Consider the following 18,562-nt stretch of genomic DNA (forward strand, 5'->3'; position numbering starts at 1 on the left):
AGAGAACTGTGTCACAAGCGAGGCGGGGGCGGGTGTGGGCGTGGTGTCGGGTAGTGCGGGGTGCGCGGGGGGCGTGGTCTCGGCGATGTCTGGGGGCGGCTCCTCTGCCGCGCGCACTCGACGGAGCTGCGCCGCCAGGAAGCTCGCGTTCGATATGGCCTCCTCGTCCGAGTTGCGATCCTACAATATATGACAAGTAGTGCGATATTCGGCTCAATAAAATATCTATATTTTTAAGAAAATTCTCGAAGAAGTTCTTCGCCGTTTCGTGCAATCGGGAAAATAAAAAAAAATGATGCCGGGCGAACCTTTAGAAGTTGTTCCAATGCGAAGGCGGGATGGTCGGGATCGGGGTCCGAGTATCCCACCATGTCGGCCAGTTCGGAGGGCGTCAGCACGCTGCGCCTCCCCGCGGGGCCCTCGCCCTCCTCGGCGCGCAGGATGCGGATCAGGTCGATGTACAGCGTGAGGCACTCCGGCCGCTCCTCGCGCAGGCCCTCCAGCGCCCACCTGAAGTACTTCCCGAGCGCCTCGCGCTTCTTCGGCACGAACTTCCTGAACTGTCGGAAGCCGTACTCGTGCTCCGTCATGACGAAGTAGGCGCGCAGGATGGACGCGGCCACCGCCGAGGTCTTGGTCGCGGACTCGAGGCAGGCGGCGGTCGCCTCGAGGAACGCGGCCAGCGCCTCCTTGTTCGGGACGGAGTTGGGCAGCAGCAGCTCGGCCGCGGCGCTCGTCGGGATCAGCGTCACCTCCATGTCGCAGAAGGCGGCCAGCGCGTGCGCCGCGAACTCCTGCGCGGCCGCCCGCTCGCCGGTCGGGCTCGGCAGGGTCAGCACGCCGCACAGTGCTGCCTGCAGCTCGGTCGCCTTCGGCCCGCCGTTCATGGCGTGCAGCACGGCGCACTTGACGGGCGCGTGCGACACCAGGCAGGCCAGGAAGCCGAGCACGCGCGCGCAGCTCGGGCCGGGCGGCTCGCCGGGCCGCAGCTCCTTCAGGACGGCGCCGACGGCGGCGCGCGCCACCGTGGCGGCCGTGTTGGGCGCCAGGTCGGCGATCTGCACGCACACGCGGCGCAGCATGTGCACCACCGGCCTGTACGTGGAGATGCAAATGATCTGGATCATGTCGGTGAGGTCGGCGGCGAGCGCGTGCAGGTGCGCCGACCACAGCCGGCGCTCGTTGGCGGCGTCCTGTAGCTCGCGGGCTCCGGGCGCCGCGCGGGTCTGCATGGGCAGCGGCAGCGGCAGCAGCTCGGAGAACACGAGCAGGCCGGGCACGAAGGTGTAGGGCGCCGTCATCGTGTACTGAATCACCTCGGAGCAGAGCGAGGTCCACGGGCCGCGGCGGATCGAGTCGCCGTCGGTCGCGTCGTCGGCTATCGGCTGGGCGTAGGCGAGCAGCGCCTTGACGGCAGCCTCGGCCGCCCTCGCCGCGGTGCGGAAGCCGATGGATCCCGCCGGGTAGGCCCTGGCGAGGCCGTATGTCTTGAGGAGGACGGGCGCGGCGGTGAGGTCCCGAAACCGCGGCCCCCGGCAGCGCACCACGCGCGCCAACATCTCGTCGAGCAGCCGCAGACAGGGCAGAAGGATCTGCGCGAGCTGCAGACCTTTCATCGAGGCGAAGAACGCCGTGTGCATGCACGGCTGCTCGAAGTGGTTGGCGAGGCGCTCGAGGATGCCCACCAGGTGGGAGACGCCGTCCAAGGAAAAGAGTTGCAAAACGTTGTACTTGTATTTGAGTTCGACGAAGTCTTCGGTGGCGTTTTCGGAGACGAAGGACACGTTCGACTCCTTGTCCGGGATGCAGAAGTGAGTCAGTATCCTGAGGCAGGTGGTCAGCTCACCGGGCAGGTCGGGCGCGAGCTCGCAGCTCGACTTTAAAACTTCAACGCAGGCCGCCATGTCGTCCGCCGTGAAGATGTTCATTCTCTCGGCGGGCTTGAGGTAGGGCGCGACCTCCTGCAGGACGCTGGCCACGCTCGGCTCGAACTTGTCGTGCTCCCGGGCCACGTTCGTCAACCTCTGCGCATACTTTTTCAGAAACGGCACGTTTGCCGAGAATCGGACCGCGGAAACGATCAACTCTATCGCGTATCCCTTGGCCGGCGATTTCTGCTTGGATGGAGAATCGCTTTTGTTTTTATTTTTCAAATCGCTCTCGAAGACCTCCATGAGGCAGTCGGCGTTGTCGCCCATCACGATGACATCGGCGACGGCGGTCTTGCCGACGTTGCCGAAGCTGAGGCAGTAGAGGCTCTGCAGCCGGTCGATCAGCTCGTTCTCGTCCCCTTCGCCCGCCTGCAGGTCGCAAATGGACTGCAAGTAGTACACCGCCCTGAGCCTGTAAGCCAGCTCCAGCCCCAGCAGCTGCAGGTCGTCGTAGTTGCTCAAATCGTGCGAGAAGATGCTCTCCTCGACGTTCTGCTGACCGTAGGGGTGGGTGAGGGTTTTGAACAGAAACTTACTCATCGACATATTCTCGTAAAGAAAATTAAGGCCCTCCTGCGAATTCAACAATTCGCAAACGAGATCGTGAACGGGGCTGGTGATCACCAAATTATTGCAAGTGCTAGGGCACGTGAGCAAGTACAGACACACCTCGAAGGTTTGATGAATTTTGAAAAATTGTAAGAGTATGTCGTTGGAGCAGTCTCTGTTAATGTCGAACTGCGCGGCGACGGGCAGGAAGCGCGGCGGCTGCGACAAGTGGAAGCAGCGCGACCGGAACGCGCCCAGCGCCGCGTCCAGCGCGTGCACCACGAACTCCGCCGCGTCCTCGCCCACCTCGCCCTTGTTCAGCTGGGCGACGAGCTCGCGCAGCTTGTCCAGCACCTCGTACATGTTCAGTTTCTTTATGAGCGAGCTGAGTGCGAACTTTATCCGGGCGAGCGGGTTCGTCTGCATGATGCCGATCAGAGCGCAGTAACCGTTCATGGGCTTGGCGGGCGCGTCCTCGTTTTTGTCAAATTTGGGAAATACGGTCTCTTTCATAAAATGTTCGATCGATATTTTGGAGGACAGGCAGGCGTTCAACGATTTCAAAATCATCAGTCGGATGCTGAGGGCCATGTATTCCTTGGAGTACATCTCCATGAGGCGCATGGGCACGTCCACGTCGTTGGCGAGCAGCACCTCCATGACGCGTGCGTTGTGCGAGTGCGCGAGCAGCGCCTCCGCGAGCCGCACGCCGCACTTTATGTGCCGGATCTTGTACGTGGGCTGCTGCTGCGCCAGAGCCGAATCAAAATTCAACCCTATTTTGATAAAAGTTATCAGTAGATTGTATATGTCGGCGAATTCCTCGCCTGCGCCATTTTTGTTATGACAACTAAATATTCGCAAAATGATGTCGGTGTTCCTGCAGACGTTGGTGAGGCACACGAACAGCTGCTCGCAGTGGTGCACCCAGTCCTCTCGCGAGGTGTTGTCGATGTCGGCAAAGGTGCTCGGGATAAATTTCGGGTCGCGTTTGTTGGCCACTTTCGTTATTTCATAAATTTTGAGGAGATCCGAGCTGGCGCTGCAGAGCTCCTGGAAGGTGGCATTCGTGACGTGTTTGACCCCCTCCGCCGCGCAGGGGGACAGCAGTTGTAACTTGTTTTTGAATTCGTAGCGATTCCATTCTGCTTTGAAGGGATTGTAGTACTTGATGATGTCGTCGACGCCGCAGTACTCGTTCACGTCGTACTCGACCTCCATGAAGGAAGGCCCTTCCAGCTCGTCGCATATATCTTCGTCTGAAAGAATCGGTTCGAACTGTTCGGCGTCCATGGAGGTGTCCTCCTGCGAGACGCGCGCGGGCGAGGTGGCGGGCTTGGTGGCGGTCGCGCTCTCCACGATCTGCACTGTCACCAGGCTGGAGTGTTGCGGCTCCGGCGGGTAGCTGTTGTCAACCTCCTGGGATGGACTCCTTATTGAACTCTTGTGGCGATAACTCTGATGGTAGAAATCGATGCGAGGAATTTGTTTACCGCTTCTGTCGTAATCGGCTCCTTCCTCCGACCTGGCGGAGTTGATGGGACTGGACGCGTCGCCCTCTCGCGGGGTCAGCGGTCGCCTCGCCGCCTCCCCGGGCGGGGTCCGAGGCCTCTTTCGTGAGTCGTCGCGGCTGGGGGACCTGCTGCCGTAGCTGGACCCTCTCACTCGACTGTACGGAGAATGCCTTTTTCTATCGTACGAGGATTGCTTCTCGTAGGACGGCGCCCGTCGCTCGTAGGAAGAGCTCCGTTTGTCGTAGGGTGACAGGCGTTTCTCGTAAGACGGCCCACATTTATCGTAAGGCACCTTTCGTTCGTAAGAAGGAGCTCTTTTGTCGTACGGGGATCGGGGCTCGTAGGACCCTCCGCGCGATCTGTCGTACGACACGTCGCGTTGTCGTCGATAATCGTCTTTTTTATATGATCCTCTGTCCCAGTCGCGATCGTTGGAGGCGCCTCGTAATCTGTCCCTGTCGAGGCTGTGAGACCTCGAACGGCTCAGTGGCCTGTACTCGCCTTTGACGATGTAATCTCTCTCTCTGCTCCTAGATCTAGAAGGCGCGCGCTCGAGTCTGTCGAGCTCGCGGCTGCGGTCCCTGTGGCGGGACGACTCCCGGCTTCTCCCCCGGTCCAGCGACCGTCTGCGACTCCGGCCTTCCCTTCTGTCTCTGTCGTGATCCAGGGAACGCGGGCTGTGACGAATCCTATCCCCGTCTCTTTCTAAGCTCACATCCCTTCGGTCCTTGTCCCAATTGTTATCATCTAAGTGGTGATAAGTCCTTGGATCTTTAGGGGGCTCACTGCCATAGTAATCACTTCTATATATTTGATTATCATAATTTTCTGGATACACCGTGGGCCCATATGAGTCAGGATTGCCTGTGGCTACATTCCCTGTATAGGAAGGGATAGGATTGGATCCATCCTGATTCCATTCCGCCGGCTGGGGCACGGAAGGTGGGACTGTCGCCACTTCACGAGTCACTGTTTGACGTTGTACACTTGATGGGGGGTTGCTGCCTATCGCTGTCTCTGGTAAAATTTGAGACAAATTGCCGTAAACTGCCAAGGTGATAGTAGTATAGCATCCTAATGAACAGAAAATATATTATATTTGGTATAATTTTCAAAATGACAAAAATATAAAAAAAGCACTTTAAGTATTTTACCTCTGAGAACAAGTCCATCGGTTGGTATTTGAGGCTGATCAAGTGTTGCACCACATTCCATATGTATTTGTCCATTTTGGCAATAATCTAAACTGCCTAAAGCTTCAAATGTTGATGCTCCCGGCTTGCTCAGATCATTGATGAAAAAGTCAATGTGGAACTTTGTCGGGTTGGTTGCACCAAGACGCACTCCACCGGGGAAATCTCCCTCAACCCTAGCACCTAATGGTATCACGCGAATCTCCCTCACATATACAGATTTTGGAAATTGTACTAGATCCAAGTTCAGCTCCTGAAATAAGATATTTGCAAATATTTATTGATATTATAAACACTTGTAAGATGGATCTTATGGATTTCAATGGACTAGATCAGTATCTCTGCAGTGGAAATAAAAATAATGTACTGTATGCTTATGTAAATGTTTTCTGCACTACAAGCTCAGAATCAGAAAACCATATATAAAACTGTTGTAAACCATATACAGTAACACAGATATCTATAATTATATATTATTATAGAAGATGAAGAAAAGACACAGGAAGGAATTACAAATCCGTTGAATCTAGAGTTACTCAAAACATATAAAAACCACCTCAACCATTCTTCATACCATACTGATAGATAATTGTTATCAGAACATGTAACTATCAAATAATACACAGTTTCCAATGAAAAATTATTTAATAATTAGCTGCCTTACAATACATAGCACCTTTTTTCTTTCTTGACATCTCTCTAACATTTATATACGTACTATGTACACTTCACTAATAAAATTTGCAATAGTTTAGGGAAGATAATAGTAATTATTGTGGGGAATAAAACTCATTTCGCACGCCGCAACAGATTCAAACAAACACACAACTAGCAAGTAAAACACTGTAAACATGCATAAGCTATTTATGCCATATAATAATTTGTTTTAACTATTTATTCAAACCATGATTAATATCTTACCTCACTTGTGTCGTGTGAAAAAGTATCAAAAAACAATAAGTCCGGTTTGTCTGTGACCGACATTTTGTTTCTTTATAATAAAACTCAATCACTTAAAATACATTTTTTTAAACAAGCTGCACATATCGTAAACATGTTATGCTTAAACTTCTACATAAAGGTTTATATAATAGTTTATAAAATGCACAGTCGAATTTTAGTTTACAACACTAAGCAAATCAAATCTAATCAAACGCAATGTACAAAATTGACAACTGACAACCAAAGAGTATATTTGTTATTATACAGACAGATTATACATGAATTGACGAAATGGTTGACGTTGCGTTGTGTTGCCATTGTGTTACCAATTACTATTATGGATAGTGTTTTTAGTCTTTGATTGTTGCACATATTTTAAAAATATCTTAGGTGAATTAAACGTAAATAAACGTAATAGTTGCTTATAGTTTCATTGGTATCAAGTATAGGGTGTAGGAAAGAAGAAAGTTGTACAACAATATGAAAATGATTTAAACAAAAACCATCAATAGTTTACACTTAAAAATCTGTGTATCTGTTTTGACAGCAGGTACAGGCGGTCATCTGGAATGGAATGGATACATCCTCATATATTATAACCGTAATAAAGAAACTTTTTGTTAAATCTATGTGGGGTTCATAAGTATACTGTAGAAAATAGTATCCTTCTATCAGTCCAGCAAGAAATATACAAACCTGCCAGTCTTCGTTTTTGTCTTTGAGACAACCTTTTACAAGAGATTGAGAATGTAAGGGTGCCAAGTGTGCATGCGCCGCTGCGACTACTTCGTCTACCGAAAATGGTTTGACAATTTAATACTAGGTTGATAATTTCATATTTTTTATTTACATTTTTAACTTTGTAAACTTAAACATTTTATATAATACTTCTTGTGAACATGCTTAAATAAGTTTTAAAAACGTAATCGTAACATACAACGTATTAAGTCATAATAATATAGAGCACATAAAATACATACATACAATGTATATCAAGTAAATACGTACTTAAACTATTAAATAAAAATTGTGTCGTTGCTACAAACATAAACAAAAGCAGAAGCAAAGTATCTGTCGTGTTGCTACAACCTTAACTCTCAAGGAATTAAATAAATAATGAATTATTTTTTTCCGCTCTGACGCAATCAGGATTTTCCTCAACGGTGGTGCTAGCCAGCGATAGCTCCGCTACATATGTTACCTGCAAACATATATCTATATCGAGAAGGAAAATATGTAAACATTACCATTAAGCGTGTTCAATTTGATTTTTTTGCTTCGTACTGTGTTTTGAAATATAATAATTAATAATTTCTAAGAATATGATTCGCAGGTATAATTTTTTTGTGATATAATTGAAGGAGAATCAAAGGCTTCTACGACGATAAGTTATTTTTTACTTTTAGTATATTCTTAATTATTTAAACTGCGTGTAAAAAAGTGGTAGAGCTCAAAATACTAGAGAGGTCTTTCTATTCTAGGGTACTAAAGTAGAAGGACCTTTCAGAAATAAGACAGTTGTATATTTTCAAGCTGGTTTTCTGTCTCTATTTTTCTATATCTCTCTTATCTTTAGACCACTATCACCTCATATTTACAACTTATACGGCTCAAGTTATGAAGACCTCAGGTGGAAAATTAGTTCTTTGGTCAACGTCAAAACAAAAGATATATTAAAGAACAAGGAACAACAGTAAGGGGACCTTTTTTAATTATTGTGATAAAGTAATAGATTGTCTACTTTCGGAAGTCGATTTAGAAATAAACGAAGAGGCGATTCATCAAAGTCATCGTTTACAGAAAGTTGTCAAAGTTTGCGCGGGAATAAAAAATGGTCGGTCGATGTAGAGTCGCCGTCGGTCGCTTGCGTAGCGAATAAACAGAGCGGGGCGGCGGGTGGCAGGCGGCGGGTGCGGGGGCAAAGCGCTACCTGCCCGCGACCACCTGTGCGAGCTCCCGGAGTTGCCAGCGCACAAATATCCACCGTGATATTGGGTAAAAATTGCTGCAAATATAAGTAATGAAGAAAAATAAAAAAATTGTAGTTTAAGAGTTAAAGTACATTTACAACACAGTGATAAAGTATACTTGGTATTTTCTGGGTTGTGGTTATCATATTTTGTTTTTTTTCCCTTTTTAGGCACTTTAAACTTGGAGTTTCCGACATATTCTTGTTTTCGGTGATTATTTTTACCATGATTTAATTTTAATTCTCGTGACTGATAGGTGGGTATCCAAATAAATACTCAGTTAATTTACTTGTCATATGGTTTTCCTATCGGCGACGATAAAACTAGTGGAATTATTATTATTGTGAATGGTCGGGGCAATCAAGTGTCGGTGTGTACTCCCCGCGACGCCGGCCGGCGCGCTCAGTCGTCAGTCGTAGTCTCGCGCCCGCTCCGCTCGTCTGTCCTCGCTCAGCGCTACGGTCGCGTCACAAAACTTTCTCAGCGCGAGGAAACTTTCAAAACTCACCGCTTGCACTGTTGGCACCGCGCCGCACTTTGTCCAGTTCTGTTCGATTTCTGTGTGTGTTTTATGGTGTTGATGTGGTTTGAGGTGATCTGAAGATGCGGGGCGCCTGGCAGGCGTGGTGGCTGGCGCTCGCGCTGGCCGCCGTTGTCGCCGCACAGACCGACACCAGACATTTATCAGGTCAGTGACTTTTGTATTTACCGTGATTTTTTTCTTGCGAAAGTTAACCATGGGTACACGTTTATGGAATTGGTCCATCAGCATCTTTAGGGTCTGTGGAAAGTTGTGCGGTGGTGGGGCTCGAGGCCCGCGGTGGTGACGTGGGCAAGTAGGACCGGTATCCGCGAACGACGAGCGGCGAGCTCGGTCTACTTAGCGCTACAGATTTGCTTAGACATGTTCAACTCTACAACATTTTCTATGATAGTTTTTACAATATACCATTTATAATGAGAATGTAAAAAATATATGATTTCATTATTAATGATATCTTTTACTTTGCAATATTGTATCCTTTCGAGTTTATTCATCGCAGTTGATAATTCCGCGTGTCTAAACATCTTCTGCATGTAAAAATATTTTAAATCTGGATAAGATCTGGCAACGTATTGCCGAACTACTTTCCGCACGAACTAATGCGCCCTTTCAAAAGACTTCAACGCGCGTGTTCCTGTTTACCCATAGATTTAACTTAGATACATTGATATATTCAGAGTTCATTTTTTTAATTTCGTATGTAATTAAATAAATCATTATATAGTAAATTTAAGATTAAAATTTTTGCTAAGTAGGCACTACTTACTAACGTTGTTGGCAATATGTAGTCGCATGGAACAAATTGAGTAAAATATAATAGTACAAAGCACATCTTGCCCGAGAAGGGTTTTTGTATGAGCTAGTGAGAAAAGAGCCGTTACCAAAGTCATGTGCGAGACTTCACTCAGCGCTTTACTTTCAAGTCTACACGTTACCAACTAAACAATTATTTAAGTTTTTCCTATGTAATAACTTTATTTATCTTTAATGTATTTATCTTTGTAACAATGTAAATATGAGAATATTGTTACTGCAGGTTAAAACCAATAGAAATTGTTGTTGACGTAAATTTATTGAATATTATTTTTATAGTAACGTTCTAAGTATATACTGTATACACATATAGTATGCATTTTAATAATCGCCCATGGTTTAGAACTGTTGATGCTAAATGTATTTATGTTTTGATTACTTTGTACTGAATATCATGTTCAAGAATGTTCTATTTTACACTTTTATTAAAGAAAACTAGTATACATGTAGAATAATTTAATTATTATTGTGAATTAAAAAAATTGCCAGAATGTCGTCATACAATACATATTATTACTCAAAATAAAAATAATTTTCTATGGAATATGATTCATACGTAATTATGTCGCAACTCAGCGAAATATAGAAACGATGACCTTTGATAAATATAAGTAAACAGATACAGTTTTTATTAAGATGACATTAAAAAAAACATCACTAATATTAGTGTGAGAGGTCAGAATTATATGAATATTAAATATCAAAGTTTAAAAAACGTGTTTTAAGTTTGAAAAGTTGAAGTTAATAATGATCCGTCTATAACTAAACGTGAATTGTATAAACACCGATCAGCTAAAGATTTTAAAGCTTGAAGCAAGTAGTTACTCGGTCGTCAGATTTGTTCTACGTTGCAATACAATAGCAATCGATGTGTTTCTCGACGCTTCTCTTCATCGTCTCGTAATGTCGAAGCAATGTGACGAAGCAATGCGACTCATAAAGTACGCGATCAGTTCGCCATTGACCGCCGGAAGACGATTCGTCTCGCCGCTCCGACATTCAACGAGTCACTTCCGGTTTCGTCCTCACTGGAAACTTAACGCGAGCGAAGATCGACCTTAAGTACTCTTGTTAAGTTCTCTTTTTGTGTTTGACATTGAATGTATTCATACGTATCGACGTTAGAGCACAGCAGAGTTCAGTCAAATGTACCGTACGGCGGGTCTTGACCCGCTTATTAAATTGTTTGCTTGATGATACGACGAATTAGAGATGTGTTACGAATAAATCGTGGAGTCTACATTGTAGCTGTACTTTATACTTATTTATATTGTAGTAATGTAAAGTAGTGAAATATTTAATCTATGATGTGTTACTCGATATTTCTTTGAACATTTCCAGCAGTAGAACACTACATATAATGGCATAGAGGTTACCTCAAAACTAAAACTAAAGAAGTTACTTAATTTTTATTAAATTGGTTTTCTTTCGACGTTTCGAAGTTTCCTCTGTGCATTGATATGTATGCAAATTTAGAAGCCTCGTAAAATTATCTATAACTAATAAACAAGTTCGGTTGCGTCTCAAGGCGACGACACGACACCGTAAAATGTCGGGACGGCACAAGGAGTGGCGAGTGCGCCGGGAACTGGTTCCACTGCAAGTCGCCTTGAACCCGCACACTGGATACTGACTCACACACACACACACAAACATACTGCAAATATTAATTCCTAAGTGATACACAAGTTTCTGATATCGTAGCCTTGTTAGTACTTAGCAAGTCTTATGTCGCAGTACTCAGTACAACTTGGAGTATTCACAGAGAACTAAGTAGAACATTTTGGTGTTGTAGATATCCAACGCTTCAATACGATCACGGTGTTGTGTACAGCAACGAGGTTTTGTTGCATAGTGATATCTATTTTTGTTAAAGAGGTCATTTTTTATTCTTGGAATCAAGACATGTTTGTTTATTTGATTATTTAATTTAAAGCGACAACTGCCAAGCAAGGAAGGAAACATGTGCGGAAACGTCAAAGGTGGATAATAAAGCGTCTTCAGGATAATATATAATTTGAAGTAGACAGGTTGTCTACCTGATGAGGGGGGAGAGGATGTTTATTGCGGAAGTGGCGCTAAGCGAAGGCTTCTCTTGTTTCCCTGCGATAAGTGCGTTTCCGCCACGTCGCAGCCTTGTACTCCACGCGTGCTGCCTGCCGATGATTACTTCATACATCTATGTCGCTATGTAAATTATACAAATATAAAAGCTGATACATTAAGGTTTTATTAAATTTAAACAGTTATTTACATAAGACACAATTCTAACAAAAATACAATTTTCTACAAATTACTAGAGTATTCATATTGTTATTATATGTCTGTCTACCCAAGCGAAGCCGGTCGGGTCGTAGTATTTCATTCAGTCTTATTGGTCATAGTTATGAAATTTGTAACAAATATTGCACTATTTATACGTGAAACCAATATGTCAGAACAGAATGCGGTTGCATTGGCACAGCGCGCGGGGCCACGTTGTCAAACAAGTGCAGCAATGTATCGCTTCCTGCTTCACTGAACTCTGGGTAATTAACGACGCGACCTAACATTTTGTTATAATTGCAATAAGAAACAGTTCGTTTTTCACACTCAGCTTTTAATGAGTAGGTCACATTACGTACATATGTTGGGCAAAATACATCTTTGCTTACAAGGTCAGCGATTTAGATTTATAATTATTAGTAAAAGCAATAACATTCGAAAAAATACGACTAAAATAATTTATTAAATACATTTTATTTGAATTTATACTTTCTTGAATATGATGTCTTTTCCTCTCCTTTATTTATCTAATTAGTTTGTAAATTATTTGGAAGTCAAGTGCATACTTGACTTGCAACTTTGAGCTTCGAGTCGTAAAAAAAACTCTTTAAAAAAATAGCATTTTTAAGTCGTTTCTGGTGTTATATTACAAAGTTATTTGCAATGAGTTTGCATAATAGAGGAAGTGTGATGCACGAACAGTCCGCTATCAATTATTTTTCGTAATAACGTAACCGAAGCGCACGCTAACATCGCATGCTCCGGTGAAACTCTCTGCAGGAACTGGATAGTGACTGGCGAAGTCAGTGTTTGCAAGTATTATTAATATACGGCAATATATGCAAAACACTGTCAGCGTACAAAAGTGTAAGCAAAAAATAATGGACAGTCAAACCAAGATAAGCTGCAGTTCAAGGGACCGTATTCTTTTCGCTTATAGACGTTTCTCACTTATCCTGTTCTCGCTTTTCCAGCTACAACTGCAATTAATTAAAGAAGTTAAATTAGCTAAGAAAGTATTATTTTTTAGTATCACCACTTTGTTAGTGCATGAAAACTAAGTGGCACATGTCTCAACCCACCTTAGTTTCTTAATGCATTTACAAGAACTTTTGATATTGTTTCTAATGTTCTTTATAAATAATGCTTATCTTTATACATTATCATAGTGCATTGTATAATTGCAAAGTTAGCAGACACGCTCAAAGCTTCTTTTAAGTAAATGAACTCGAATAACATAAGCATTTTAAGCTAATCCTCAGCAAAGTGGTCTGTGGTGTGTATCTAGCTTATCTCGTTGCTGCTTATTTCGTTTGGTAATTTGTGTTACGACGATAACGTGTAATTATGCTCTCAGGACTTGAGAATACGAAACGTCTGACCTTGCCCTTATAACTGAGGTATTTGACTCACTTCGTTGTACAGAATACTTTTATACCTTGTCTGTTGGATACAGTTGGAGGCTGTTGATTTTTTGTTTTTTTTTTTCAATATTGATTTATCATATGTGTGGTATCATTTTAAAAGTAATTATTGTATGTTGTATAATTAAGATTCTGAATTTAATTCCAATTAAACGTTTTTTTACTAATTATGCGTGTAGTTTATCTGTTCTGTCCACGTAACGTCGATTCGATAAAATATATACATCCAATTTTAAATAAATAAGCAGTATTCCAAAAAATCGAATAAAAAAAAACGAAATGATTAGGAACTTTTGTCATGTCCTTGTACGTATCTTTTTTACAAGCACCTTTTGTCGAATTTACGATTGACTTTGGTCAATGTTTTGAAGGCATAAAGGCTTAATGTGTTTAAAAACAACAATAAAATTCCTTAAATACTCATACATAACGACGTCATGGAGTCGCAATTTAAAAAATTGAAAGGACACAAAAGAATTTCAAATGTTAAACATGTCAGTCCACTGTCAATGTCAGAATACAACGTCGGCTGGCCACGTACTTGTTTGCGCGCACATCGCATACAAACCAAACATACCGCTATGTAGCGAATCCATTAACGTGTTAAAGTGATCATAGACAACGATGGCGTAGCAATAAGAAGTAATGTATCGAGTTTACGAAAGTTTGTTGTAAATTTTTATGATGTGTCCCGCGGGGTCGTTGACCTCAGTTGCCGTTTCGCCGCTGTGGAAAATTGTCGGCGCGCCGCATATGGAGTTGCCATTAAAATGTTAACATTTTTTATATCGTGAATATTTAATATTGGCCAGTAATATGCATTTAGAAAGTTTATTTTGTTTCAACATTAATAAAGTATAAAAAATGAAAGGTCTGTTTCAGGATGGGCCACTTAGGTCCTATCTAGTCATTATAAGCTTTAGCACAGCTTTTGTTTCTCTTGTATTGAAAAAACTTAAGATAATTAATAGTTAATACGGAAAACTAATTTAATTAGCGCTTTGTTTGAACGCTGGCACGAGAGATTTATGCCGGCGGCGGTGGCGCGGAGCGGCGCGGAGACGCGGTACGGTGCGATGCAAAACTTTCAATAAGTAATTATAGTTGCGGCCAGCACTGCCGGGACCCGGTGACACACGCCGTCACGCCGACACGCCACCACGCCGACACCCCGGTGCGCGGGGCTGTCACTTAAATAACCACACATTAACTTATAACTATGTTTATTTACAAACTTTAAGTGTTGTAGGTAATTTAATTGCTCATCTCTTATCAGTCTAGTCATTTAGAAGAAAATTATGGGAAAATTGAACAACCCTTATATTGGCACGCTGCTTTACGCCAAGTAAATCTTTGTAAAGAGTTTATTAAATAATGTTTTCAAGCACGTTATCAAGACGGTTCTGGTGATGACAGAAGAACGCGGGTTGCTGGTGTGTGGGGGAGGGGAGGCAGGGTAACTAGCCCCGCCGGCACACTGACAGCTCATTTAAGTTGAACCGAAGCTTGTTCTAAATCATGCCCTCATCTTGAACGAGTTAAATTATATGTATACTGGTATAGTTACTATCAAGTATATGTTATTAGTAATATACGGTATTGCGATGAACTTATTGATCTCTTAACCTACTCTAATTGCTTTAATTCTTGTCTATACATATATAGGCTTAATAAAGATGTCTGAGGGTGATTGTTGATATAAACCTTCAAAAAACAAGCAACTTTATCAAGGTAATAGCGATCAAAGGGAACAATTCACTTTGTTCTCAAATGTCAAAACAAACGGCAATCGAGCTCATGGCGATTGCCGGCGTAATGATGACGAGTTCCGCACAAAATTGGTGTTGTGCGGCGCAGTTATGTGCCGTTTGCTGCTCACCTCTGACCTCTGACACACCGTCTTCGCTGTCCCATGGAACCTTCCAATGTTGGGTCATTACTGTGTTTTATTTGTTTAGTTGTTAATCCTTGTAATTATTCATTTTACTGGCAGTATTTGGTGTAAGAGTAAAACACGACTAGTGCACAATTTTAGCTGGAAGCCACTTAAATACATTAACAAAAAAGATATTATTGTAGTACGTACGCATGCACGTAATGAATGCATGCGACTATAATACACTATCAATAATTTCAATCTATCGCTTACCAAATGAAGCGTTACTTACTGTTAATAAATTGAATAATTTATCTGACTAATTATTTAAGCATACGTCTGAAAAAAAAACCTTTATACAAACAATGCACGACGTTGTTAAACAAATTGTACATTTTTATACGAAAAGAAATAAAACAAGACAAATAAAAATTACGTATTGCATCGAAAAGTCTTGTTAAGTCTGCATACTTATTTGTACAATAACGCATCACTGATAGTTTCAACAAGACAGCTGTAGAGGGCGTTAGTGCACTTGTGTATACGATTTTATATTTTATTGCTAAAATATTGTTATTGCTTTTTCATGAACACATAAATTAACTAAACGAACTGTTTAACGTGATTTTTTTTTGTCACGATTCTACGTACAGCCTATTTGTTTTTGCTACGAAAAATTGATTTATACTTTAGCAGCTACATTAAATAAAGAACTAACTATTATTTGTATATATTTTTCAACTATTTAAAGAACATTTAGTTTGTACTATGATTTGCTAGTTTAACCGCGAAACTACGACTCTAAAAATTCTATAACGTGGAGGTTTATTATTCGCATAATTCGATGTTCTATTATAATGTTAATTAGAGTTTAGTTAATGTCATGTAACACTTCATAATATGTGTGACTGAGACAATAGTTTGTTGTCGTCTGTCGCCGTCTCACCTGTTGCTGTTGACTCGCCGCTCGTTCAGACACACTCAAGCACACAAAGCAAAGCGTTTATACATTCTCACAACTGTTTAAATTAATTCAATGTCACATATTACTTTATTTATACATATTACATGGTTAAATAATTCATGTTACATTCTATTCTATTTATTTACTGATTAGTTATAATCACACATATCTAACCGTATGTTTTTGAGATTAAATTAGTTAACACTGGTTTATAAAAGATGAAAAGGATGATGATATATTCTATACAAAGATTTTGGTGATAGAAACCCAAAGTGAGAAATTTGTAGATTTGATAACGTTCGAAACTTGTCTAATCTTTCAATTTTTATGTCTTTATATATCCATTATTAATATTATTAAATCATAAAATAATATGAAATGTTATATTTGAACATGCACGTTGCACGTAAATTGAATTTTAAAACTTTGATGCGCCGCCGCGCCGCTATTTCAATGCGCAACGAAAATTAAATCATACTGTATGTTGGCAATTTTGCAAATAAAATCTGTGTCCTTCTTTACTATTACAAATCGCATTTATGTTTCGTTATTTCATAAAATTCAAAGAATATTGTAATGTAAGTAATAAGAGGTAATAAAATGTTTTTGATCATATTAATATCGATGAGACCTCATATTATAGTAATTGCTCTCTTGTGGAAAAGAAATTTGCCAGATGTGAGGTTTGATAATTATTTTCAAGGAAATTAATTTATTCTATCGTTCTACGTTATTATTTCATTATTAATAAAATTAAAACAACTCGATGAATTTATTAGTTATTTTGTATTTTAATAACGTTGAGGTTAAATTATATTTTGTTCGTATAGCTGATATCTAGTTCGTATAAATTTGCTTAATCTGAACGTAAAACCATTTATCACGTTTTGTGATTAATGTGTTCGTTTTATGCAGAGCTAAAAAAAATCAGGCACGTTGTAAAGGTTAATACGCATTGCAATAAATTGTATCTAAAATAAATACATATTTACTTGTATACAATATTATAGAATTTTATGAACATACAAACCTTTTTTTTTTTAATTTTTTTGTAAATTTACTAATGTTTCTTTTACCATTCCAACTAAGCTCTATGCTTGTGCTAGGATATGGTTTACGACAATAGTCGATTGGCGGGATTCGAACCCCCGACCTCGTGATCGGAAATCCGTAACCGTAACCATTAGGCTATTGACGCTTTGAAAGTTACACTGTTCACATATTCCAAAATATATCCCACAAAACTTTACGACATATAATTTCTATCTATAGAATATACATAAACTTACATCAAGTTATTATTAATTTAGTAATGTTGTCATTTGACGTCAGTTTTTGTTATTCATCGGTGAATGTAAAAAACTTAGTACGTAAGGTTTGTAAACAAGCACGTTGCGGTGCCGGTGCCGGTGTGGCAGCGACAGCCCTGACGGCGCGAGCCTGGCACGGCCTGGCACGGCGCGCCACTGCGCCACTGTGTGCGTGAGCAGCGCGTGCGCACACTACATCGCCGGTGTGTGTGTGTGCAATGCACGCACACTCACATCTCCACATCTCTTCGAAATATTAACATGGAGCTTGTATTTGTATTGCTGAGACGTAGTACTTCGAGAGGACACCTTTTTGTTTACCTACTAGTTTGTTGAAGACATTTTTGTTACTTGGCTTTTAGTATTTGTCATGTTTAATAAGTGCATGTACATAACATCGTAAATGTAAAAGGCTTTATAAATTACAATCTGACCTGATCACTTTTTGATTGCTGTTTGACTGATATTTGTTTCATGCAAAAAGTTCCATAAACATAAGTAATGAAAATTAAAGAGATTATTTCTTTCGTTAAATCATATAATATTGTTTGTAATAATAGATTTATAAAATGAATGATCACATGTCGCATTAGTTTTACAAAACCAACATCGTATTTCAACATGAGCTTTGACTGCGCATATGTGTCATACCTAAACAAACTTTACACCGATGTTAGTAAAATTAAAAACACACTTTCAAATATTCTAAAAATCGATAGATGGCGCTATTCATTATAAGAATATGATATTAAAAACTATATAGTTCTTTTCAAGCTTCTCCAAAATAGCGACAAACTACTGAAGGCATGAGTACATCCGGAATGTTAACTTATGAAGACGGATCATAATATCTAAAGGTATCGTGAATGATAAAAGATGAGCTGCACAATAAATACCTACTACTGATATTATCTGCGATTGCATCTCACATGACTGTACACTTTTATGTAATCGCTTATGAGATGAAGCAAACAAAAACATTTGCGTTACAGTAGTGCGGTGATTCAGGCATTGTGTTATGTTCCCAGGCTACGTTACCTCTGATTCCCTCTTACTATTGCACAACTAACGCTAGTGTCGACACACAAGTCTAATGGGAGCAGCGACTTATATTTATCACCACACTAATCTCTATTGTATAAATACGATAAGAAATTAAGTCTTCATGTGTTAAGAGAATCTAGAATTTTCCACAAATTTAAGACACAGGTAAATATCTTATAAGTCGATAACTGAACTAAACATGTCTCTAGGCCGGCTTATTATC

The 18,562-nt window shown here is 41.5% G+C and overlaps 1 protein-coding gene across 1 annotated transcript; it reads right to left on the reverse strand.

Annotated features, from left to right (window-relative positions):
• Positions 1-3: 3 nt before the first annotated feature.
• Positions 4-6,358, reverse strand: vir (VIR_N domain-containing protein; the record flags this gene model as incomplete). Its single annotated transcript, XM_013316454.1, has 4 exons — positions 6,109-6,358; positions 5,149-5,440; positions 309-5,068; positions 4-180 (listed from the first exon to the last, which is right to left on the reverse strand). Coding segments are annotated over exons 1-4 (5,292 nt in total), but the record flags the coding sequence as incomplete, so codon positions are not given.
• Between the last annotated feature and the right edge of the window lie 12,204 nt (positions 6,359-18,562).

The sequence above is a fragment of the Papilio xuthus genome, unplaced genomic scaffold (genome assembly GCF_000836235.2).
Source record: "Papilio xuthus unplaced genomic scaffold, Pxut_1.1 DF826945.1, whole genome shotgun sequence".
Classification (NCBI taxonomy): domain Eukaryota; kingdom Metazoa; phylum Arthropoda; class Insecta; order Lepidoptera; family Papilionidae; genus Papilio; species Papilio xuthus.